Raw genomic sequence first — 26,129 nt, 5'->3', positions numbered from 1 at the left:
TCGTCCAGTTTCCCAGCAATAGGAAAAGGCTCCCTTCAGTGCATAAAGCAGTTCCAGTCTTCAGATGCATTTAAGGGGAAGAATAAAAAAAAACAACAAACACACCAACCGGGGGTGCGGGGAGGGGGGTTGGGGGTGGGTAGGAAGGGGCATTTAAGCTTCCAGATGCCGACACACGGGACCCCTTCTGTGCCTGTCGAATTCACCAGCTCGTGTTTTGCAGCACTGGATCCGGCGGTCCGCCAGCGACGGTGCTGCAGACCCCGCTGCACCGGCCCCTCCGGCGGAGCCCGCATGGAGCAGGGCCCGAGGCAGACCGGCTACGAGCAGGACGGAGCCCCCAAGCCCGTGGGCCCCGCAGGGCCAGGCGCCGGCCCCGAGCACGGCCCCGGCCCGCAGCCGCGCCCCGGCAGCCCAGCCGAGGCCAGCCCCAGGGCAGGCAGGGCAGCCAGCGGCCGCGCTGCAGCGCCCAGGGAAGCGGCCCCGCCAGGGCCCAGGGCCCCTCCGCGGGCCCGGCAGCGTCGGGCCAGGCCGCGCCGCCGGCGGCTGGAGGAAGGGAGAGGGTCGGGCAGGCCCTGGTTACCTGAGGATGTTGTGCGCCTCCATGCTGCGGTTCTGGTTGCTGGAGCACACCACGGCCACGCGGAGCGGCGAGGAAGGCATGGCGGCGCAGGGAAGAGCCCAGCTCCCTCCCCGCGGCTCCCAAACCCTCTCGGCCCCGGCCGCGGCTCGCACAAAATGGCGGCGGGAGCCCGGCGGCGGGCGGTGCCGGGACGTGTCACCAGGGCCGCGCCGCCCCGCCGCGGCCAACCGCGGAGCGGCCGTCAGGGGGCGGGGGCCGCCGCCTACCATCGGCGGAGAGGCGGGGCGGCGGCGGCGGCTGGGGAGAGGCCGGGCCCCGGCGTGGAGCCGCCCCGGTCCGCTGCCGCCCCGCGGAACCGGCTGGGTGGGGCCCGCCCCGGGCCTCGGGGTCGCAGCCCAGCCGCCGCCAGGCCCCGGCTTACTCCCGGCAAACGCCGCTTCCCGCGGGCAGCGCCGGCCAACCGGCGGCGGCCGCGACCCGCAGGCGCTCCAGCGCTTACAAAAGGAAACGGGTCGTTTAGCAGGGACGCGTGACCCCGGCGGATCGCTTGGGCTGTTAAACTAAAAACTAACTTGTCAGCCGTTTACGGGGAGAGAATAGCCGCGGGACGGGTCGCAGGGGCTCCGCGGCCATGGGGAGCCCAGCTCGGCACCGTTTGTTTCCTCCCACCCAACAGCGTTACCCAGTTTTCTAAAGCGAGTGGCTGGAAACAGCACTGTGCAAATGGTCTGTCTCTGACCCAGCTTCTGATTTCCTACAGGACAGCCTGCTATTAGCACGCAACATCCTATTCCTGAAGGACAAAACTGTGTCCTGATGGGCCGTTCAGCCCCGGGTGCGGTTCCAATGTGGGGGGCAACTGTGAGGCCGGGAAAGGTGCTTGAATGAAACTGCCTGAGGGTTAGTGCAAAATAGGGAGTAGGTGTGAGAAAAGGTCCAAGTGTTGCTGTTAATCACATTAAATGCTGTGGATTTGTACTACTCTACAGTAAACAAGGACAGGTGTGCAATATTTTACTAGGGAAACATTCACGCCGCTCATGTAAATTAAACATAGGGGTGTAGAAAATGTCTGATGACATACCTATCTGGGCTAGCACTTTCACAACTAACCTTGGCCTTGCACCGTTACCGCATCAGCAAGGGGCTCTTTCAGGGTCGAATACAACAGCTAAAAGATCCCAGCAGAGACAACAGCAGCTTCTCTACTTGGTACCTCTGCAGCTCTGAAGTCTCTCACGCACACGTATGCATGTGCTATTAGGTTTCATCTACATGTGCTAAACAGAGAGAGAGAAATGTAATAATTTGCCGTGACCACAACAAGTGATACATTCTGACAGCCTCCAGCTCCGTGTCCCCTAACTTAGCTGCTAGACAACCCTGCCTCATTTAATATACAGGCATTTTTCCAACAGCCAGAAAGAAACTACTCCAAATTTACAATGTCAGGTCTTGGGTCTTCCCATCTTCTTCCCAGATATGCCCTGTTTCCATATTTCACACCCATACAACTCCCCTTTGCCCGGCAATGTAAGCCAGCACACTCCATGGCTTTGTTTCCAGGAGAACGCGACGCCAGCGGCCGCTTTTCCCCTGGGAGGCAGAGTCCTCTGGCTCGCTTCCCCGCCCGGCACCAGGTGGCAGCCAAACGCTGCAGCGGGGCCGCTGAGCGCGGCAGGGCCGCAAGGCCGGAGGGGCACGCGTGGCCGGAGAGCTCAACCACCCCAAGAAGTACGTTGGGTCCCACACCCCGGATCAACCCCATCTCCTCGCCCGTGCCCAGAACACGCTGTGCTGAGGACTCTCCAGTGAAGATGAGGCAGATACATGCTTGCTGCTACACCTAATCACGGATTCTGCATTTCCAGAGTAAGCTCTCACGCTTTTTCTGAAAACTGTTCAAATAAGAATGACCCAAACGAGGAGATACTGATGTACCCACTGACTGGTAAAATGCTGACTGATTTCAAAATCGTTTTGCTTGCATACAGGCCAAAATGATCACAGAACTCCTTGTTCAGCCCAGACCAATTCCATTTTTCACTGAGGCTTTTGTCATACTTTCCCCTTTCCATACGATTGTGCTTTCCCACCTTGGTTTAATTGCACTATTTCAGCTGACTCCAGTGCTCTTCAGTTCTTGAGAAATGAGACAGCCAGGAGAGATGAGAAACCAAGGCTTCAGCAGGATGTAGAGGTTTCCTCCTTCCTTTCAGAACAGGTCCTTTCAGAGCAGTGAGAGGACATTAGCAGACTGGTGAGGTGGAAGCTTCTCTCTTGGAGGACGTTTTTGCTGTCAGAGCAGAATACAAAGGAAACCATGTCCAATTTGAATGTGCACAGATGCCAAGAACAAAAGTTGTCTGTTAAAATTCAACACCATGACAACGGCCACATGCTCTAAGCATAAGTCTGGTCCATCTCATCACAGGTCCTACCCTAGCAGTTCCAGGGCTGAAAGCAGAGCTGAGAAGCTGTTCGGTGCCATTATGATTAACATAATTAGAGGGAAGTGAATAGTGGTAACAAGAGGGATTGTGTTAAGCAGACATCTGCTTCCCAGCTCCTGACAATTCTAGATTGCTGAAAGTGAAAGAACACTCCTTACTAAAAATCTCCCACTGATGCTACTTCCTGCTGGATGTGGTTGCGTAGGCCCCGAGTTGCACCACAGCCAGGTTAAATGCTTGGAAATTACTTTTTGTCATAGCCCTCCAGCTCTACTTGTCTGCTCGCAGACAGCTAGAATGAATTTCTTATCAACTGCCTACTATGAACTGTGATCTGAGAGCAACTCTGACAAAATCAATTTGATATGAAAATGGGTGCAAGTTAAATGGATCCATCAAGATGCTAAGCGTTCCCTGCCAAGGGAACAAGCATCTTACTTTCTTGCTGAATTCAGCATTGCCGTTGGACAGTGCGTATCTTACAGGATGGGGTCTTAAAATATACTTAGGAAACCTGGAACTACATTAAAATGGTGACTGGGCCTCATCTTATTTCTACATCGCACTGAATACAAGATGAAACAACTTTTGGAAGAAGGGTTCGCCGGAGTCAAGAAGACGCTCAATATGAGTTATGCATCTTGCTCAACTTTATTAGTTTCTAACACTACTTATATAGAACCGATACACATGCGTATTCGTAAAGCAGAAATATAATTGGTTAGCAGTCTCTAAACACGCGCGGTTCTCACACCCCTAATTGTCATGACTAAAATAAGCATTCTATCCATGTAGCCAATTGTGTTGCTGTGCTTCAGCCTTGTAGTTTGTTACTCCCTATTTTCCCATACCGGTCCCTATCTTTCTTGGCCCTGCACATGCTTTCCCAGCAGCTGTATCTTGTTACAGCCACGGCCTCTTGGCACAACATAATTACTCAGTCTCGGGATTCAAGAACAGCTCAAGGCTACCTTTCTCGTTATCTTCAGCACAGCAACTTCAGTACAATTCTGATTACAGGCCTATTCTAATACCAGGCCTGGAATGTGCAGATCTTCAGAGATTCTAAGGTCATGCTTCTGCCGCCATTCTTCTACAACAACCAGTGGTGTAATTAAAGACTTTTTGATTATCATATGGGAACAGCTGTCTAGGTCCCCAGTCTGTTCTTAAGATAGTTGCTTATGTCGTCACTCCACACAGAAACTCCAAGAGCTCTGGCCACGAAGTTGGATCAGTTTCCCCCTAGCTCTGGGATGGATCCTGTCAGACATGCACAGCTCACGGGTGGGGAAGGCATTAAAGGCTTAGCTTCATCAATACCAGGTTGCAGCTGGCGTGGCCTCTGGGGTTCCCCTTTTTGTGTCACTGCACAATATCAGGAAGGGAAAGATTTTATTATTCTGTAAGGAAGCTTCGCTCTTCAGGGGGATGCTCATTTTAAGTGCTTAACTTCAGGTATTCTGAATTCTCCCCTCACAAAAAATTTCCTCTGACCACCATGTTGTACGGAACTTTTGCATCTAACTGCGATCTTCTGAATCATCACCCAAATTAGATTCCAAAAGCAGCTTAAGACAGGTGGTACATCTACTGCTACGGCTGCCTAGGGGCAGAGCACCACACACACTAGCCCTCTTCTTCCTCTCCTGCATCAGACATACCCTTTGAGCTTAAAAGTGTTATCTCAGACCTGTCTGGAGCCATCACAATGGAGCTGCTGACAAGCGAAACAAATCTAGTTACACTTCACCAATGCATGTTACCGTTCTAGCAGGCCAAACAAATTGCCATCAAGACTGCACACAGCAAGTCAAGATATTTGCCATGTATTCCTGTGACAACAGATTTGTAATATGTATTATTTATATAGTATTTTATATATACTATAATACTATATTTATACAGTAATATAGACAAGGACTATAAAAGAAGATAGTACAGCTAACTTAATTTTCATTCTGATCCTTTTCAGTATTTATTAGTTTACCATTTATTTGGTCTAAGACAGAACTGAGACTCCTACCCTTGTAAGCTTTATTAAGTAAAATACATCATTGGAAAGTAGGTGGTAGAAAGCCAAAACTCTGAAAGTATTTGGGAAGCTTGACCAAATATGACTCCAGTTCCATTTCAGAAGGCAACAGAAGAGTGAGAGCAGAAGTAACGAGGTAGGACTTAGGCACCCAGAGCAAATGACAATGAAGAATTTTTGTGAGATGGAGAGGATCATACAGATCAATACTGCTGCAAAAAAATCCCCAAATTCCTAAACAATACTATCTGAGTGATTAAGAATAAAGAGTAAAAATTAAATTGGAAAAATGCTTGCTTTTTCTGCAAAAATGAAAAATCTTTATAAAAAAAGTCTATCTAATAAGACATTTACAAATGAGCTTTCCCTTAAGATGCCCACAATTATTTTATAAAAACATTTCCAGAAACCTTGTTTCAAAGACAAAAGCTCCAGGTATATCTCTATTATTGTATGCTGGAATTAACAACTCAAACCACAATGACTGAATATGTGAGATTATTGAGGGCAGAAGAATATAGGACATATATATTCCAAAAGCAAAAACCAAAATAACCATCTCCTGCTGCGTTTATCCCAGGAAAAATTTTATTTATTGCAATAGAGCAGAAATCTGGGACACAAAACCCCAAGATAATTACATGTTGGTCCCAGTACTCACATGACTTTGCTTGCTCTTCAAAAGTACCCCTAGAGAAGCAAGGTTCATCGAAGGATATGTGAGAAAAGTACCTCCACACTTACGTGGGGAAATGAAAAAATTACAAAATTCATAATCTGAAAATTCAGAGACAGCAGGAATACAGTGACTAAAGGAAGGAGAAGATAACAGGCCATAAGACAAAATAACCAGCTGAATATATCTCAGGATGTTTTCTCATACAATAACTAGAGCTACAAAAGATAAACCGTCTAAAAGGCATGTTTTCACAAAGATCTTACAGCTACATTATAGAATAAAAGGAAATACAGAAAATAAGACAAACAACAATGACATATAAAATCACACCAAAAATGGAACGCAAAGGGAACAAAAAGGAGAACAGCATCTTAAAAAAAACTGAAGTGGTGCAGAGCCCAGGAAATAAATTTTATTCTTTGTGGAAAAGTATTCTATTATTTTTGATGTCTGAAGAGCATAAATAAAATCTATAGAAGAAGTTGGGGAATAAATATATGAAAAGAGACATTAAACACAAGAATAAAAACCAACTATCTTCCCAGAAGAGAAAAAAGACCTCATTGCACTGCCAGCTCCATCCGATTTCAAATAGTAATGCCTCCCGTTCTCCCAGACGGAGAGAGGTACAAAACTGCATTCAGTCTACTGCCTCACTACTCCGGGCACCAAAAGGGCTTGAGAGCACCAGGGAATGTGGATCTGCATCCCAAGCCACGGGGTTCACTTCAGAGAACTGCCAGTCTGGGATCCTTCTCCTCCATCTTCTGGGACTTGCATCACTGGCCTCGTAACCAGCCTGCAGATTCTTCTGGCTCGTTGCTTGCAGTTGCTCCAAAGCCTTCCTCATCCTGCTCACTTGTGCATGGCAGCAGCGGGGAACTGGGAGCAAGAGAAATACAGGGGATAAGATCAGGACATGGAAGAAACAAGTCTATTCCCTGGACCAGCTGAACTTCACTTAGTGGGGGTGGGACTCTCCCTGCCAGGAAGGGGTGCTTTCTCTCTCCACAGTGTTTCTTAAAAATATTTTCTGCCACCTCTTTAATACTTTTCTCCCTCTGTGCTTTCTGAGAAAGTCTTTCCCCACTATCACCTCAGCACTTCCTGAGAAAAGCTTTTCCCTTCCTTCCCCTGAGCACTTCCCACTAACATCTTTCACCTCTTCCCCTTCAGTGCTGCCCAGCTAATTCTCTCCTCCCTCCCCTTGTGCCTTGCACGAAGCCTTTTCCCTCCAGCGCTTTCTCCTAGGCCCTCCGCGCCTCACGGCGTGCCCAGACCCTGCGGGCTGTGCCTTCCCGCCGCCAGCGTTTCCCGCCCAAACGCGTCCCTCTCCTCAGCACCCCCCCCCGAGAGCGGCCTTTCCCCCTTCCCTCCCTCAGCGCCTGCCTCCCTCACAGCAACACGTCTTTTCCTCCTTTTTCCTTCACCGCACTTCACCACGGCTCTCCCCTCTGCACTCCCCGCTCAAACCTGCCCCTCTCAGCTTTCTATAGCTGCTCAGTCCTTTCTGCAAAAAAATCTTGCCTTCGGTCTCCTCAGCCATTCTTGCTAAACCTGCCCCGCTGGCGGCAATGCCTGCTCTTTTCTTACTTCTTATTCTGCAAAGGCACTCTTGAAATCAGCTGGTAGTTCTGGGACGTCTGGTGAAATCATCAGGTAGTTCTGGGATGTCTGGTTAGTGAATGAATTATCTGAATGTCCACATCTACTTTTACGAAGGGTCTACAAGTCAATGCCCGGAGATGTCTGGAAATGTCTTCCACAAAAATCACTTTTAGAGGGCTTTACTTGGCGCACTGTATAAATACTGCACTTCCCTTTGCCATCATTTACATCCTGGCAAAGCAGGCTGAAAATACTGCCAGTGAATTTTAAATGACAAGCCAAACATTGCGATACGAAAACTTCTGCATCAAAAAACATTCTTTCAGGTGAAAACAAGCAGGTGGTTTGGGCATTTTTTTCGCAGATGAGGTGAGACAACGTGTAAAGCCAGGAGATGCGGTGAGCAGATCTGTGATGAAGCAGTACCAGTCAGGGTATATTTGCTCGGGCTAAAACTGCAAAAGGCCCCATCCAAGCATCACTGCTATAATTCCTAAACCTTTAACAGGAATGTGACAGAGTCAACTGTTATCTGCCACTTTTTTCTCCTTTCAGCCCACTCTTTCTAGTCTTTTGGAACACGGGTGAAACAGAGCAGCAGTTCACAGTCTTGTAAGACTACAACTCCAGGTCTCCATGGAAGCAAAATACCAGCTTTCACTTGCACCTCCAAATAAAGCCAAGAAGCCTTTCCTTTTATGCGCCACAAAAATACCATAATGGAATTAAGAGAGATTCTTTGCCTGAGGCACAGACCGTTTCCTCCAGAAGACTCAAAGCTGGGGTCAGGCTGAGCTTGAGCTGCTTACATTTAAGTACTTCTTTGCCTCACATTTAGCACAAGGCAAGGAAAAAAAAAAAGCCAGTTAACGAGCCTATCACTCCCCATTTTAACTTCATTTGAACTGGAAATTACCAGATAAACACAGGACCACATATTACCTGACTGTACCATATGGATTTTTAATACGCAGGTACCTGTATAGTAGTAGCAATACAGAGAATGTGTAGCGTCCTTAGAAGCTGTTTCCACTTTTCCCCACAGCATTAGGTGCGTAACAGCCAGCTTCCTAGCAGTTATAAATCAGCACACTGCCACTTCTTTATTGATGCCTGGACAGACCAGATGGATTGCAACTCTACAAGGTACTCTGCCTGTTTTGGGAATTGCTACAGACTCTGGATAAAGCTTTCTTTAACTGTGCAATCTCACAAAGGTTTGTGGGAGACAAATTAATATCAAATTTATGTACATGTAATTTTCCCCATTACTGCCAGAAAGAAATGTCTATACTCATGATGGAGGAAAAACCCCACAGTTATCAGTGGGTTGGCATATGTTTTGCTTGATGTCACATAAAATGAAATACAGAATACTCCGACTTTCTTTTCCAGACACCAAGATGCATCCAATCAAAACTTAATCCACTGAAAATGAATGAGGAACTGTAAGGTATTGTTTCCCATGTCCCACTTATAAAACACGGAAAGGAAAAAACCTGACAAAAATAATCCTTTAGAGATTTACAGAATTTCCTCCACCAAGATTTACATTCTTGTTTTACATATGTTGCTCTTGCTTGTCTACCCTCTGCCCAGCACGCTTTGCAATGCAATCCACAGAGACAGATGCATGAAGATGTGAGATGACTACAAAGTAACATCTCTGTAGTATCTACTAAGTGCTGGCTTAGCAAGTAACTGTAGCCTATTGATAACCTGTAGAGGTGTCATATTGAAGATAGTGACGTACAAAACAGTAAATTAAATTTGGTGCTGTTTCCTCAGACTTACATCAGTGTTACTGCAATGACCAGCGGTCTGCGCACAAAATGAAGTAGCTTGAATTGGTAAACAGAGATGGATTTGGGAGCTAAAGGCAGCTCATTCAAAGGTCAAAAATAGGGATCATTTATATAAAACCCCAAAGACACCTGACTACTGTAATTAATGGTTTTGAATGGGTGAGTCTTCATACGAAATTTCACATCTGGCTTCCTAGATCTGAACGACTGAAGCAATCATCTTGAGTATTGCGCCTGTTTTCCCCGTGCTGTTGGACACGCAGATCATGAGCTCCTCGCACCAGGTGTTGTGACCTCCTGCTTGATAATAATATTTTACGCTGGACCAGATGATCTCTCCAGCTCAAGCCTTTTATTTATTTATTATTTTTTTTTAAATTACAGACAGTTCCATGATCAAGTTCAGGCAGCAGAAGGGCTTGCAGTCTCTGTCCCGAGGTTTTCAAGGCAACACTGGATACAGCCCTGAGCAACCCGGTGTGATCTCACAGCTGACCCTGCTTTGAACAGGAGGCTGAACTAGATGACCTTCCAAGAGGTCCCTTCCAACTTGAATTACACTGTGATCCTATAGTCTAAACCTCCAGTGAACCAAAATCAAGTATTCAGAGAATACATCTCTTTTCATTTTCCCATTAATATTGTCATAATTTTACGGGAGGCAATGGAATATCATTATGACCAGTCTTTGGGCAGATCTGCTCGCTTTGAGTCAGACAAGATCTGGAACCAGTAAGTGTTTGTGAGGTTTTCATTTTTTTTCATTATTCTCTTAATTTATTAAGGTCAATGCCAAGGCGGTACAAGGCCTGTTATTTATACATTTAATTTTTACATCTGGCAATTCACAACAAGATGGAGAACAAAACAGTAACGCTGGTGACAGAAGCTGACAAGAAATATACAAAATTGGTGCCACTGTAACAGTCCTGTGCAGAACTGGCTACAGGAAAGACTGATTTGAAACCTTTAAAAAAACTTTGACCCAAATTTACTGTGTTTAAATTCACTGAACTATACCACGAGGTACAATTTGTCTTAATGTTCTTAAAACCGATTGCCTTTTCTTCGAGCAGTCAATCTCCTTAGGGATAAAAAAGAAATAATTATGACATTGTCCTTCTATGTCAATGAATGACACCATGTGATGCTGGGTACTGTCAGGCTGCTTAAATCAAGTACATAGGTAAGTTAATAAAAAGAAAACACTGTTTAGAATTTAGAGTCAGCTGCATATGAGAAAGAAAACAAAGCAAGAGTACCAAACAAAAGGTATTTCTGCCTGATGAAATACAGACCTTCAGTTTCTCAGCCACTCTCAAATTATTGAAGGGATTATGATTAGTACAAATACTGCATTTTCTTACGGATTCCATATACTTTCTATGTTTACCTTCTAGCAAGTTTATACTTCACAACCTACTTTCACAAATAAAAGCACAAGGGTCATTCACCGGTGATAAACATTTACACAAACAGATCACATAAGAACATATTTTAATAGCAATACCCTTTTATAGGAGAGCTGTTCCCCTACTTTTGCTTTAGGTGCTCAGATGAAGTGATATAAAGTCATTTTCTGTTACAGCAGTCAACTACATACAGACAACACTAAAGGAGAACTAGCTCACTAAATAAATACCTCTCAGGTGGTAACTGACTCTATTTTGTGTATATATTAAAGTTCAAGTAATGATCAGCCTAAGTGTTGTTTTTTTAAAAAACAAACAATCGAACAAACAAACCAACAGCCACTAGTTTCAGAGACAAGAACACTAGGGGAGACACAGCTGTCTATGAAGACTACAGGAACAGATATACCAATATAAATGGGACAAATTCTCAGCACTAAGGCACAATAGAATTAATACTAGAATATGGCTAAAACCTTACTTACTACAGCATCGGGTGAGCGGTTAACAAGGAGTGCTCCTGTGCTCAAAACGCTCGGCTACAACATGAGTGAGTTCTGTGTTTAAGATGCTTTTACCTTAAGTGTAGCTGCGCGCGGCATTCCTAAAAGGTGGGATTTCAGAGGGCAGTGATGGTGCTCATTTACATCGTACTTATTTCATGATTAAGGATCGGTTCGTTACGTGCACAACAAAACGCAAGTTTTCACACCAAGTTTGTCCCTTTAGCATTGCTCATTGTGGAAACTACCGATGTGACAGTTCTGCAGGGAGGAGGAAAGCTGGTTTAGGCGGGGTGGGATGCTGACAGCCGCTCCAGCTGCCCGAAAACCCCTGTGGGTTTGCACAGGGGCCAGCCTGGGTCCCAGAACTTGCGAACAGCGTAAGGCACGATACAAACCCCACTCAAATCACAGGATTTAGGTGGGCTTTGGATCAAACACACACTCAGCTATTGGTTTTGTGGTTCCAACGGCCTGCTTGCCCCCGGACCCTAAACAACACCCCGCCCCCCCCCAGGAAAAAAAATCAAGCACGTGTCTCAAGAGCAGGGGGGTTGAGGCCTCGGCTTAGAACAAGGGTGTTCTGGAGAGACTTCTCAAACAGGCCCTCCGTAAGGTCTGTCGCTTGCTTTTAAAACCAGGCATTTTTCTGGCACCTGTGGACCTCTGCCAGTATTTACTTTGAATCCACGGAGTTCCCACGAGTCTGGCTCAGGCTGGAAAGCCACCCTAGGAGGAAGAAGAGCTCCGAACACTGAGGAACCCCCAAATCCTGGCACCCGGGGAAAGGCAAACCCCAGCCACCCAACGCTTCCACCGCGGCCCTGGGCAAAGCCTCTCCCCCTCGCTGCCAGAGCCGGCCGGGCGGCGTGGGGCACGCTGCCGGCGGGGGCCCCCGGGCGAGCGGCCGCGCTGCGGGCTAGGCACGGCGCGGGGCGGCGGCGGCCGGGCCGAGGGCCGGGCTCATGAGGTTCTCGGTGATGTAGGCCACCAGGAGGCAGATGAAGACGAGCATGACGCAGATGGAGCCCCCCACGGCCGTCATGGCGACGACGATATCCCGCATGGCGGCCGGCTCCACGCGGAACTCCACGCACTGGGCGGGCGGCGCGGGGCGCGGCGGCGCGTAGCGCGGCTGCAGGCAGAGGCGGTAGCGCACGCTGCCGTGCGCCTCGGGCAGCAGGTAGTCGCGGCAGGCGGCGCCCAGCTCCACGCTGTCGCAGGGGAAGCGCGTGTAGGTGCCGTCCCAGGAGCAGTTGAGCGCGAAGCCGCGGAGGCCGGCGGCGGGGCGCGGCGGCCCCCACTGCAGCAGCACGCTGCCGTTGCGCAGCACGTTGGCCACCAAGGCGCCGCCCGGCGAGCGGTGGGCGCGGCAGGCCCGCGCCGCGCACTGGAAGCCGCGGGCCGGCGTGCGGAAGCAGAGCCGCCCGTCCGCCGAGCCCTCGGCGCCCACCTTGTAGGGGCACCACGGCTCCTCGGGCCCGGCCCGCCGCGGCGAGGCGGCGGGCGCCGGCCCGGCGGCGGGCGGCGCCCTCAGGGCGGCCGCCGACGCGCCGAGGCAGAGCAGGGCGAGGAGGGGCGGCAGCAGGCTGGGCATGCCGGCCGCCGCGGCATGGAGCCGAGCCGCGGTACCGGCGGAGGGCGGCGGCGCCCCGTGCGCCGGTTATAAACGCGGGCTCCGCAGCCGCTCCGCCGGCCGCCAATGGAGAGGCGGCTCCGCCGTTAACTCTCGCTGGGCTGCTGGGCAGCGCACGCAGAGCGCACCGGCCCCGGCCCCGCCGTGCTCGCGCTGCGGGCGGGGGGGTCGGGGGGGCCGCCGGGCTCAGCCCCCCACCCCCAGCCCAGGGGTTGCGGGACGCGGGGTCCGGGCGCTGCCCCGCCAGCGGGGTCTCGTAGCCCGCAGCGATGGGGGCCGGGGCAGGGCTGTGCAAAGTTAGAAGCGCCCCTCCAGCTGAAGCACACCTCCTTCAAAGAAATAGGGGGCAGGTGGATTTTTTTTTAAAGGTTATGTGGATTTTTATTTTATTTTTTTTTAAAGGGTTATGCCTGCAGACCTCGGCTGCTTTAACCCCCTGGGACCAGAAACTCGGAGAAACTCTACAAGGATGTAACATAGAGGGAGAGAGACATGAATCCCCCAGCAGGCCAGCAGATAGCAGCAATAAAGCTGTGGGTCTTCAGTGTGCACTCGGCTGGGAGACCAAAGGTACTCACCAAAGGTACTCCGCTTGCTCCTGTCTTCCAAAAAAAGCCATTTTCTCCTCTCTGCGGCAGGACCAGCCCCCAATCCATCCATCTGATCTCGAGCCAGCTGCTCATCTTGCAGCACAGAAGAGGGCTGAAGGGGACAGAGCAGGGCTCCATCCTTGCATTACACCAGAATGCTTTCTTCTGAACGACCTTGAAAGGTTTACGCTACAGACTTGTCAAATTCAGAAACAAAAGATCTCTAATGAAACAATTATAAAAATACATACTTAACCAAAGCACTACGGGGAGGTTTTTTGAACAGTTAAATCTGTAAAAGCTGCTTTAAGTCCCATCTTCTGAATTGCAGATTTCATTCTACACAAAAAATGGTGTGGGTCTTTTTTTTTTTTGTTTGTTTGTATTTTGGTCAGGTTCTACAGTGTGTCCTATTCTAGTTTTTTTAGCAGAACATAAGCATTTGTCTATATTTAACTTGCAGAGTAGAACAATTACATTACATCGTTAAAACCCCCAGAAATGTGCCTTAACACGTTGGTGTAGTTTTTCTTCATTATATTACCTATTTGGGAATACAAGATCTACAGATTACTATGTAAGTTTTCCTTAAAAGTGTTTATTGACTTATATAACTTTAAAATAAAAGAAAAATAAGATTTTGAATCCTATTTTTATTTCATAGCCTAAACAAAAAAAATCGTACACCTTGGATTTCATTGAAGATGTTACTTGAATATATATATATATATAAAGTGTAATTTGCAGCAGTGTGGAACTTGTTTAGTTTTCCAATGCACTGAAGGTCAACATGAGCAAATGGTCTTGTATCAGATTTTTTCCTGTTTGAACGACGTGCCTTTTTCAAGTATATGGTTTCTTAAGGAAATCTTTAAACATAATTTAACAGTGCCAAGTGGTATCCTATAATTATTTCCACGTCTAGTTTTAAACCACATTTATCACTGGGGGAGAGGGTGTCTGCTAGCCTATAGAAAGTTGCTAGAAATCTCTTGGTAACAAGAATTATCAGTAGGAATCAATGAAAAAATAGCATCAGCATAGAAAAGGATGCTAAAGCTTCAGTAATGGCTGCTCTCCTTGGGAAACACTTGGTTATCACAGAAAATAGGAGGTGCTGTGCTGCTGAAGGCACTTCTTGGTGGCGGAGGCAAATCTACCTGTGGAAGTTCCAGCTAGGATGCAAAACTGAAAATCTGACAGTCCTTCCTGAGAAATGTGTGGGTGTTCAGGAGATGGCTGAAACCAAACCAAGCAAGTTTTGCCTCCTTAAACTTCATGCAGTTCTCCTAACTACTATTAAGAGCAGATTGCACTCCAGAGCTGTCATTGTTTCAGTGATCAGGGATGAGATCTGGCACCAGCCTCTGATGATGTTTATGGTTTGCAACGCACTTTGAGTTCTTCTGTTGAGAGATCCAACAGAAGGCTCTGGCATTTGGTATAGGAAAGGAAAATGGTTGGCACAGGAGTGAAGACACTTGGTTGCACGTGCCAACATCACTTTGTTCTGGACTTGAATTCCATACTTGAAGTTGTAGAAGAGGGGAAAAAACAAGCTAACCAGAGATACCTTGCCTCGTGGAAAGCTGTGGAAGCCGCCTCAAATGTCTTTCCCAGAACAACTGCCAAAATTACCAGGAATCTGAGTAGACAATCATATTTTCCCTTTGGTTTCAAGTCCTGAACCTCTGACTCATGCGAGGCAGAAGTATACCTGCACACTGACTTCCATTTAGCCATTTACATATTATGATCAGAATAACTGGTTCTGCAGTTATAGGCTGTTGTTGTTGAACAGAACAGTGAACTGACCTAAATGATCACAAAAGCCATTGAGTATATCCTTGTGCCACCACTGTCATCCTCAGACCTTTTGGTTTCTAGGCATACCCTTGTACTGGAAAACCCTGGTCTTCTTTGCAACAAGACATCTGGATAAACACACATTCCTTTAATTTCCAGCTTTTCTTCAGACACATGAACATAAGGATACAGAACATCCCAACCCCTGTCAGTGATACTCACACCTACCTCATCTCTCCCATGTGTATTGATAGTCTCTAACGCTAAAGCAGCAGGGAGTTCAGCAAAATTGGCAGGCTTCACTCCAGAGGTGGTCAAGTGTAAAACCGCACTGAGAGAGATGTGGGTTGCGGTGAAAAGGCATGCATTATTGCAAGGTGTGAAGAAGGAATGAGCACTGAAGGGTCTTCATTCCCTGGCAGGCCTATACTCCATCAGTCTAGGTTAGACTTATATTTAATCCCCAGGTTCTACAACCGCCAGTCTCACCCAGACTGTATAGAATTGGAACAGCAGTCATCCTTAGGAACAACTGTTATTAAGCAAGTCATATGTAACTAGAAATGAGGACATTCTTGGTTTAGGGATGTGCAGACAGTTCACCCCTGCGGTATGCAAGGGTTTAGGGCATTTTCTCCTCCAACTCCTTCAAATTTCTTAGAGAAAACGCCTCATTAAACTCCTATTAGACTGTCACATTTTAACCTCTAGAAATGCCATGTAAATGAATGAGCCTAATAATCCTGAACAGGTTTCCAAGTAAGAAATGGATTACAGAAAAGTAGGCTTCATCAAACAGATTTCATTTAACTGATCAATAGGCATATGTTTTCCTCATCCATGCCTTTATTTGTAAGGGCACAGAATGTACTGTTAATTCTCATCATCTGGCTAAAAGATGTGGCCAAACCACTTAATACTTTGACACCACGTGAACCCTGGAAACATATTTGTTTGCAGAAATCTAATCTACATCATCTTGCTGGAGCCCAAAGGAAAATAAAGAGCAATCCATCAAAAAATTAGTAACAACGCTACAGGTTAACTACACCTTATCCTGCCCTGCGTCCTTTGGCCTTGCACTACATCTCTAGGCAAAAGACAATGATTTACGCAAGAGACAAGCAAAACCACATGCTTTGGCATGGTCAGTCTGCCAGCGCTGGCTTCATATGAATACTTTGTCTCATTGTTTGCTCACTTAGTAATCCAGCTGTTTCTTAAGACTTTCTTCTGTGCCAGCCTGCAGTAAAGCTCAGCCTGGACTTCCCGTGTTTATCACTTCAACAGTTTGCCACTCGGGCAAACCACTGTCATTTGCTTTAAGCTGTGAACCCCCAGGCAGCATATCAAAATCTGTAACATCCCATATTGCTTTACTGGCCTTCAGACAGGCCCACCACCACATGTTTTCTGCTTTTCTGGTTCTCCACTGGGTTTATGCTCTCCTGTTCCACCTCCCGTCAGAGGAAACAGTGAACTAGTATTGAAATGGAGGTAATTTGCTACAGGCCAGACAAGGAAGGACTAACCGCCCACAGCTAACAATTAATGCAACACTCTACTAATTTTAGTCTCAGATACAGCCAGGGCAGACAATCCCTAGAGCAGAGATGCTTAGCTCTCAGCTAAGGGCAGCAAGCGACATATGGCTGGCTAAAGCATTCTCCTAGCAGGGAGCTTTACATTTAGGGCTGAGTTGCTACAGTTCCCTCCAAGTCATAACTCTGAGGATTACTCATCCTAGACAAGCAAAAGCAGAGAATTTGCCTCCTAATTTAGATAGCTCCTGCAGTCTCTCTGAATCAGCATGCAGCCTCACCCCCACCGGGGTTCTATTTCCAGCACTTGATTCACTTCCAGTAAGGTCTGAACTTACGTACTCTGACAGTCACAGGCTAAGCGAAGCATGGAAGAGGAGTGAATGAAATTCGGCAGATACCTGTACTACGCATCTCACTGGGGCAGCTTGGGCATGCAGGTTTGAAGCTCATGCCACAGACAGTGTTGGTCATTGATCCTGCATTGAACTGTGAAACCATGACATCTTACCAGCCCAGCTGAGAATTGGATGGATTTTTGATCAAGATGCATCTGAACCGATAACTGCAACTCCAGCTAATCTATTCTGAACATGCTATTTATAGCGGACAGTGGAGGCTGAGAAGTATTGCATCATACAGCAAGGTTAGCAATATAAAGCACTCATGCAGCATTAACCATTTCAAGTCATTTTGGATATCTTAAACCCTGTTACAGTTTTGCAGTGAGCTCCTTAGTGGGCTACATGAGCAGCTGTGGCACTTGGTTAACAAACCTTTTCCTAGAATACCTAGAACAGCCTCTGGCTGCTGTTCTGCCTCCGGCACCTTTGCTTATTCTGTCCACAAAGACACCGAGTAGTGCGAGTATAGAGCCCCTAGAACAGCATTTGTCTTCTCTGGAGATCTGCGCTGAGGCCTGGATACCTCTGCTCTTAAAACAGGCTATACTAGGGAGCAACATAAAGTGGGAAGATCAGAAAACTATTTATAAAACTGGGGGTTTGCTGAAGCTGTCAAATGAAATAATTTATATAGGAGTTGGACCACTCTCAGATTTCGGACCCAGGAGAAAGCTGGGAGAAAGAGAAGAAAAGCAGTATACAGTGAATGCTCTGCAGATCGAATGCTCCTTTCCAGACCCGAGAAAGCTCTTCTCATCAGAAGTGGTGGGTTGCAGCTGAACTGCTGCTGACAGCTCTACAGCGACCACGGCTGGGGTGCTCTGCCTTTGACTTCCTTAGCTTAGCCGAGATAAGGTGGCTAGGCATGGCTGCAGGTAGAACTCTGTAGCCAGGAGCTTTCTTGACTCCTGTCCTCCCAAAAGCTTGTATCATCAGCATTCACCTGTAAGGAGTTTGGTATTGTTCAAAACTCTTGCAGTGAGGCTTTTCATGGTCTCTGTGTACACATGCATCCCCCTCCAATTTCAGCAAGCAGCAGGTCAGGTCTGTGAGGTCCTAACTATGTGATTCTATTGGGCTCCATAATAACCAGCAGTACCATCCTGCTGTAAATCTAGAAAGGGCAGCATCTGGAAAAGCAAGATTTCTTGTTGCTTCCACACAACACAAGCAGAGAGCCAACCACATTAACTGTTCCAGTCTACCACAGAGTTAGACTTGCACAGCTGATTGTGCTGGTAAGAAACACCAGGAGAATAAAAGCAACCAAAAAGTCCTATGACATGTTAATTTCAAGCTCCATTAGAATCAGTGGAAAAGGGGAAAAAAATAATCAATACTGCCTGAATGAAAAAGACCAAGCTTATTGGGAGATAAATATTGTTTTTCCAAGTGTCTAACAAAACGTGCCCCAAAACAAGGGATTAAAAAAAGCTTAACTAATTCAAATAGGGATCAAAGATCTCTTCTCTGATCTTTTATCAGGTCACGACATTCAACCACAACCTGTGTTCAATGAGTGAGGTTCCAGAGTCCAGGACTTCTGACATGGTGATAAGGAAGTAAGAGACAGCTCAGATGCATGGGTCTTACGCAAAGTAGGAGATGTGACAGCTTTGCCCTGTTCATATGCCTAAACCAGGTCCCAGGCTTTGAGATTTCATGATTAAGCCCATTCTCCTTTCAGCTGCCTCCATTTAAAACTTCCAGGGACTCCAGGTGACTCATTCCTTCTATCTGAGGTCAGGCAGCATGTGTTTTAGAGACTAAGCAAAGCACCACAGATTTCAATCTATTGAATCAACAGAACACTAGAAGTACCCAACTCACTGATTAAAAACCAGACCTGTCTAGATGGAGCAAAATTTATCTTAGCTCTCTGTCAAATATTAGGAGACTGGAAAGAGGCTGAAAAGGATGGAATTGCATTAGTCAGGCTCCACATATTCCTTCATCTACCATCACGACTGCTCTTCCTTACTTCTCCCTGCTCCTGTGCACCAAATCTCATCCTCAGCAAGCCTTTCGTGCTTGCTTGGGAATCCTGAACAATCTAGGGCACCTAGGGAGGTGCCAAAAGCTAAGTGTAGGTCAGGAAGGTAGGGAGGGGGTCTGGGAGGCAAATGCAGGCTGGGATATGCTCCGATATATTCTGCCGTTAGCCTGAGGAGGGCAGAGAGGGACAGCTCTGCTGGGATGCTGCAGCTGCATCACGAATCATAGTAAGGTCTGAGCAAACACACCCATCACCGAAATGGATGTTTGCTCCCATCCTGCTGCTTGCATTTGAGAACTTTAAGCAGTGGATAGTTTGGCCATTGCCGTATTGTCTTCATGTCCCACTGGGGACCATCCACACCACCAAAATGCTACACAAAGTAAAAAGAATATCCCATCAGAGGGACTGGCAGCTGCGCCATGAAGTGCTTCATTCACCACAGCTGGCAACCTGCAGAGGTTACGGCAGGGTTGCAGTTGTTTCTTTGTGTGGCAGTCCCTGCCACCGTTGCAGAAGAGCCTGTCTTAGCTGAGGCCAGCCCACATCTCCAGGAACCCAGGGTGCAATAACAACATCAACACAAAATGCACAGCATTAGACAGGGAGGCTCCAAGCCCAGCAAGACAGTCACAGCTCAAAGGCAAGGAAAGGAGGTTCTACTACAGGGTTCTACTCCGAGTCACTGGGAAGGGTCTCTGCACCAGGAGGAGGATCCAGTCATCCATATACACACATGCACACACAGAGGCTGGCACACGGGGTCATTTCTGTTGCTGCTCATGGATAAGTATCACCCTTGCATTACTCCAGACAAAAAGCAGGCTGACTTCCTCTCCACCTTACTCTGATGGGTGCAAAGGATATTTTAAAGAAACACTACCGAGCAAAATATTTTATGAAGGCAGACTCCTTTGTATTAGCAATCAGTCGAGTAAGTCCAGGGACCAGTTCAGGCACCTTTCCACTGCCGAGAGGTTAAAAAAAAAAACAACCAGAAAAACTCTCCAGCTTGGGACGGGATAGGGAAAACAAGACACAATAAATCAAAAAGTGCTTCTAAGAAAAGCAGCAGGGTAAAATCATTCCTACAGTCTGAGAGCACTTCCACGCTATTGACCAGAGAGGCAGCAATGGCCCCACACACGTAGATGTAATGCACATCTGCAAGCACCCTGCTCAGTGCCTGCAAAGACAGTTAACTCCTCCTGCCTTTGTCTGTTCTGGGCAGTGTTTAATACAGGAGCCAGTTCCCAGGAGGAGTTCCCATCCCCTCATTCTTAACGTATTTCATTTTCCTTCAGCATCTTTCAGTAGTAGTCATTCTTCTTGCCATCAGCTCTCTGTATATCTGCATGGTCCTTCTGGTCTTGGACAAGTTCCAGGTCATCATTGTCATCCACCTCACCTCCATGATCCTCCTGGGTGCAGAGGGAACAGCCAAGAAGGAAAAGTCAGCAAGGCCTGGAAAAGGAGACCCTAACTAGCAGCACACCATGCTGCTTCTGACTACAGCTGTTCTACCATACCAGCCCAGCTGGGGAAACTCAGGAAAACAGGGAAAAATCCATCTCTGCCAGTGATCTTTAGGTGTCATTGGCAAGCCACTTAGCCAAGACACAGAGGTAAGAAACGTGTGGTGCTATGATCAGCCTGTTCATTTTAAGCAAAGTTAATATCTTGGCATTACTATGCAATTTCAACATCTCAGCTTGTTGCAACTGCCGTACAAGTAAAAGATATCCTACACCCACCAATTTCAAACTGTGTAACGAACCCCACCCGTGATGTGCAGCAGCCAGCACAGACTCTATTGGCACTTTTAGGTCCAGCTATCCAGTGTACAAGCCAGGTTCTACAAACAGGGCCAGGATAGCTCCTGGAATCGACTTTGCTCTGCCCACCCCTTATTTCCCCACTCCCTTCATTCCCAGCAGGCAGCCCAAATCCTTAATTCCTCAGCAATCATGTTGAAACTGCAGAAAAAGCCAGCAGCAGCCAACACAAAGGGCAAGGAGAAGATGAACAAGACTGGAAGAGGATCCTTCATTTCTACCTACGTGAGTCAGAAGGCACCAAAGCAATCCTCTCTAGTACTCATGCTCTCAATCCTTGGTGGCTTCCAGTCTTTCTCCTAGAGGAACTGCCAACCTGTCACTGACTACAGTAGTGCTGGGGCTCTGAGACACAGCGATAATAGCTGTTTTCAGCCAGAGGCGGCAGTTGCTTCCTGGCAACTGTGGCCCAACCAACACACCACCTCCCACATTTGCCTCACGAGTGGGATGTCACATTCTTCTGCTACTCGCACTTCTGTGTGACTTGCTGGCTGTTAACGCAATGACCCTTCTCAAAGCACAGGTGTAGTTCTCCCCAGCTCTTCCACAGACACAGGCTAGACCCAGTAGGACCTGTGCAACAGACTACAGGGCTCCCAGTGGATTTCTCACCACAGGAATAAACCCAGGGTGATGCTTGGAGAAACACATATCAGTCTTGCCTAGCTGCACCAGCAGAGTTTGTAATTTACCCCAGCTGCTGCTTGGTAAGCATCTTACAGCTCAACTGCTGCAGATTGATGCAGAAAGAAATGAGGAGGGGAGACAGAGCCCAAAGGGCACTCTGAACACCTGAAAAAGAAAAGGGAACAGAGGTAAATGGGCTCCAGGTTTACTCTGGAGACCCACCTCACTGAGCAGGCAGAGACAAAACTGAAGTCAGTGCTCACATCTGGTTTCCTAACAGCTGAGTAATGCTCAGCTCCTGGCTACCAACATACCCAGGTAACAATCACACCAGAGAGGGAAAGAGAAAGAACCTTGGTGTCGTACAATTTCTTGCTCCTGATCTTCTTGATAGTCATCCATTGGGTCTTCCCTGGGCTTGGCAGGTCTGTCAGAATCCTGAAAAATACAGAAAGTCAGACACTGTTTAGAGTGCCCCAGCCTACTTCCAGCCCCTGCCAGGGATGCAGCTTTCTTGTGTTAGAGCCCAGGTCTGGAAGACTGGGCTACAGCTCAGGAATCAGGGGACAGCAGAGAGACAACGAGGCAACCCAAACGCCATTTGTACTTTCCCCACCCAGTCTCTCTTCCCACCTGCTGGCAGCAACCACCCAGCTCCTTCCACCACGGTGAGAGTCTCTCCTGCAGCAGGAAGGTCCCAGGGCTAGGGCCCTTGCACATGCTGCTTTTGTATCAAGTGCCAGGACTGCAGGCAACCTACAAGTTATTTAGGGAAGAGCTTTAATGAGCACAGCACAGCCCTATCTGAGAGTCAGGTATGTTACTAATTCTTTCCACATTTTCACTAATATTAAGGAGGTGTTGCTGTGCTGGTGCCAATATCTCTTTCTTGTTTGATTTCATGGGCCTGGATATTTTTTTTTTTTATAAACCTCACTATTAATCATGATTTTAAAGCCTGACAGATAAAACACTCCTTTTTAAAACAAGCAACACTCAGCTGCTTGTCAAAACAAGCTAACATTTCCCTGATGCAGAGTCTGGCTTCAGACAGCAAGAAGCACTTTGCAAAATAAATTGATTCCATCTGCAAGCAGGCAAACAAGGAGGCAGAGTTCTCACGTGTTGTCATTGGTGCCAAGAGCCTGCTGCATACCCATCCCAGGGACAGTAATAGCCACAACAACCAGACCCCGAGCACAGGCCCATATTATTGTCTCTGGTTTTGGTCTCTTAAGTGCTTGGAAAGATACAGCCCCTCTGCAGTAACAGCTGTGGTGTGAGCCGTCTCCTCTTCAATGTCTCTCCAGCCACGTAGGTACTGCAGACGCTGGGGCTGACTTCAACAAGCAGAGAGGACAGGGCCAGAACAAGTTCTGGTACCAACCAACCCACCGATTCTCACTCAGGAAGAGCTTTCTCCTGCCTGCTATATCCTTGCAGTGGATTAGGGATCCATCCAGGAACATGATGGTTTCCTTTGAGTCCTTTAGCTCTCTGCCTCCCCACGTTCATAGCTGGGGATCCCTCCCTGGCCCCTGCTGGTTGCCCTCATGTCAGTCACCTTCAGCGGCTTCTCCTTGGACTCTTCTTTCACACTGGGCTCCTTGAACTTCTCCAAACCTCCCACCTTCTCTTCAAAGTCAGGTCTCTCCAGCTCAGCTTCCTCAAACTCATCCTCACCTTGGTTATTGGGATCCTGGGCCGGATCTGCAGCATCATCTGGCATCTGGACAAGAAAAGCGTCTTGTGAATACCAGCAGGACATCCCCTTGGAGACAGAGGGCTTGCTGCCTTCACCAGCAAGCAGGAAACACTGGCTTATAGCACTTCAGTCACACCTCTCCAGGCACATTAACAGTTCTAAAACCAAAACCCCCAGTGTTCCTTATCCCTCTGAATCCCCCCAGAACCAAGGAGTTAGGAGTTGCATGTTATATAGAAGCCTCTGGGAAAGCATCAATCTAAATGAAACAGCTGGATTCTTACTTCAGAGCTAGGGTTGCATCCAGATGACAGCACTACTTACCATTGGCTCCTGGACAACAGTCTCTTTCTGAGAATTCAGGTTCTCCTCTCTCTCAATCACTCCCGCATCTGCAAGGAAAAGGGACAGTTATCACCGTACTCTCTCAAAAGTCAGTGTCGCCAGTTAAGATTCCCACCCTTGGGGAGCAGCTGTATTAACTGTATGCCAAGTAGGGATCTGTCCCGACTACGCCGCGAGGCAGGCAATGCTTTGTGTGTGTTTTCAGAAGAATGCTGCTGCTTCAGTGCCATTTGCAAGGGTTCAGGGCAAACTAGCACCGTGCTCCTACAGCTGCCAAAACTGTTTCCTTGTCCCCACGGCCAGGGCACAAGCACGTGTTGGAGCATGCCCGTAATTACTGAATGATACACATAGGATAAAGACAAAAAGCAGCTCTGAATTCAGCCCCTAATCTATATTAAGATGCATCTTTCCCTCATGCCACAGCTAAGTCTGGGCAGCATCTATAGCAGCAACCCAGCCATGCCACCAGCCAGAGCGTCACTGGGAGCAAAACTAGACCACGGCAGGTCAGTGTGGCAGTGCCACCTCCGCCTTCATTGGGACACTGCTCTGACAAGAACAAAAGGCAAGCGGCCTGTGCCAGGCAGGGGGACGGTCAGGGCAAGAGGAGAGTACTAATGAGAGAAAAATACAGCTTTTGCTTTCAGCTAAGGGCCTAATCCTCACCCCAAATTGGATGTGGCTCTGGCACTTATCGCTCTGTTTCTCATCACTGGGGGATGAGTGCTTCTCCTCGGAACATTCCCCACTGGCCAGCAGCACAGCCAGGGCTGTCGAGTCATTACTTCGGCTGTTAATTCCAATTAGGACACAGAGGTCAAGGGCTATTGGTCTCCACACTCCCTTATACCTGCCATGAGGCCTTTTCTTTGCAGGGTAGAATTCACTTTGATGTGAACCAATTAGTTCAGTCCCTCTAGGGGGACTTGCTGAAAATCAGGTCAGCAAAACATGAAACAGCAGCTAAACATAGCTGTGGGAAAGCACAGGAATACCGAACCTCCTCTCCAAATGGGCATCTGTACGCACATTAGCGGATACGTAACTGTTGTTCCAGAGGGGCACTCTGCACAGAGCGACCTGAGCCCATAGCCTGGGAGGAAACCACCCATCTTGGGTGATTTCAGCCCTTTGATCCAAGATTCACTTAAAACCACTGACCTTCATTTCTGCCCCATGACATCCTGCCTCTGTTCCAAATCCAGAGCCAAAATCTACTGTCAAGAAACCAGGCTGAGACTATCTTTATAATATTTAATAGGATGCAAGTCAGCATTTCAAATGAGATCCTCACAGCAGCCTCAGTTCCCAGCTTCCCTGCCTTACTGCGTTCAAGACCACAGCAAAAGCTACATGAAAAGCCACCTACTTAGGCATTTTACCTCAGCCTAGCAACATACAGAATTAGCATCAGTCATAGCTACATTTCAATGTCTCTTTTTGACACAGGTAACTAGCTAGCTTCCAGATCTTACAGGTTATTTCCACACGTGCAAGAGAAATTGATGGCAGAGTCTGTTCGCAGCAAAGAAATCTGTTTACAAAGTGTTCACACGGTATATCCTGGCCCCTTGAGCACAGCGGAACATCTCTGCACAGATTCGCAGACTGGACGGCTCTCCTGAAAAGCCCATTTTAGCTCTCCGGCTTACTGTAATACATTTTTGATGCTGTCTTTATCTGCTTCCAAAGGAAGTTTGTAGCTTCCCACTTACACTCAGACATACAGCTGCAATCAAGTTAACCTTCCCTTTGTAACTGGACCTATGGAAGTGCTCCAAGCCCTCGCCCACGCACTGTAATTTTCTGAAAGGTCTAGTCATTTTACAGCTGTTTTCCGTTTCACACAACACAAAGAGTTGTTTAATTGTTCCCTCATTTTGCCACTCACACATGACTACCATTACAGGCCAACTGATAAACCTCACCTGGAAAAGGAGGCAAAGAAAAGATTCTGCCCTCACATGCATGTTTCAAGGTGTGATGATGAACTTTACACCAAGTCAAATGTTTCTCCCAACCGGTTATTAGCCAAGTGAGTCAATGCACAAGGGTCTGAACGGATCCAGACCAGAAAACTGAGGAATTGTAACACCCTGTTCCAAGAGCTGGCCTCCCACTGCCCAAACGTAGTTACTAGACTTTACATACTGTAGGTGCTCTGTTGGCCGACCGACAAGTAAAGCTAGCTGCTCTTGAATTTATTTGCTTTTATTCCCCTTAAGGAGAGTTGGGAAATTTTCTACCTTAAGTTAGAAAACCCACTTCTAAAAAAACTTAAATCAATTCCTATGGGAGACCGAGATCAAGTCTTGCAAAAAACAGTGACATTTTCCCCATCACTCCCATAGGAAAGAAAGAAGAACTGACTGAACTTACACAGATTTTGAGTCCGCTACCTTGGAAACGTGGGAGGATGTGGGACAGCAGGAAACAAAACCAGAAAACCGTCCAGGCTTTTCCTTTCACCAAGGACAATAAAAGCACCAGAATTTTTCAAGAGTTGTAAGTTTTTCCTTTAACACAAGCAGAAAGCTTTTCTCACTCCCCACCTTGATTA

General features: G+C 47.5%; 3 protein-coding genes and 1 long non-coding RNA gene across 5 annotated transcripts in view; 1 reads left to right on the top strand and 3 right to left on the bottom strand.

Moving 5' to 3' along the window:
• SSU72 (SSU72 homolog, RNA polymerase II CTD phosphatase) overlaps positions 1 to 767 on the bottom strand; it is a 29,234-nt gene extending 28,467 nt beyond the window's left edge. Inside the window, exon 1 of the mRNA XM_055798826.1 lies at positions 584 to 767. Coding sequence (XP_055654801.1) covers positions 584 to 663 — 80 coding nt within the window. The 5' untranslated portion in view covers positions 664 to 767. The remainder of the gene's footprint in view (positions 1 to 583) is intronic.
• Positions 768 to 11,988: 11,221 nt separating this feature from the next.
• Positions 11,989 to 13,280, bottom strand: FNDC10 (fibronectin type III domain containing 10). Its single transcript, XM_055799525.1, has one exon. The coding sequence runs from the start codon at positions 12,673 to 12,675 to the stop codon at positions 11,998 to 12,000; it is 678 nt and encodes a 225-aa protein (XP_055655500.1). The 5' UTR covers positions 12,676 to 13,280; the 3' UTR covers positions 11,989 to 11,997.
• A 5,264-nt stretch (positions 13,281 to 18,544) lies between these two features.
• LOC129784075 (uncharacterized) lies at positions 18,545 to 26,071 on the top strand. The gene is made up of 2 exons (XR_008746452.1): positions 18,545 to 18,653; positions 25,921 to 26,071. It is a non-coding gene; the product is annotated as an uncharacterized LOC129784075 (long non-coding RNA).
• Positions 19,946 to 26,129, bottom strand: part of LOC101911051 (Golgi integral membrane protein 4-like) — a 35,865-nt gene continuing 29,681 nt past the window's right edge. Inside the window, exons 11-14 of one of the 2 annotated variants that reach the window (XM_027787539.2) lie at positions 23,546 to 23,613; positions 23,081 to 23,245; positions 21,870 to 21,954; positions 19,946 to 20,472 (exon numbers count right to left, since the gene is read on the bottom strand). In XM_027787539.2, the coding sequence (XP_027643340.1) occupies positions 20,456 to 20,472; positions 21,870 to 21,954; positions 23,081 to 23,245; positions 23,546 to 23,613 (335 nt within the window). In that variant the 3' untranslated portion in view covers positions 19,946 to 20,455. The remainder of the gene's footprint in view (positions 20,473 to 21,869; positions 21,955 to 23,080; positions 23,246 to 23,545; positions 23,614 to 26,129) is intronic. The other variant, XM_013299609.3, reaches the window with a different exon arrangement.

Source organism: Falco peregrinus, chromosome 3 (assembly GCF_023634155.1).
Source record: "Falco peregrinus isolate bFalPer1 chromosome 3, bFalPer1.pri, whole genome shotgun sequence".
Classification (NCBI taxonomy): Eukaryota; Metazoa; Chordata; class Aves; order Falconiformes; family Falconidae; genus Falco; species Falco peregrinus.
This window is presented reverse-complemented; position numbering and strand designations above follow the sequence as displayed.

Coding starts and splice junctions, on each gene's coding strand:
- FNDC10 (XM_055799525.1), bottom strand. CDS start 12,675: ATGCCCAGCCTGCTGCCGCCCCTCCTCGCCCTGCTCTGCCTCGGCGCG.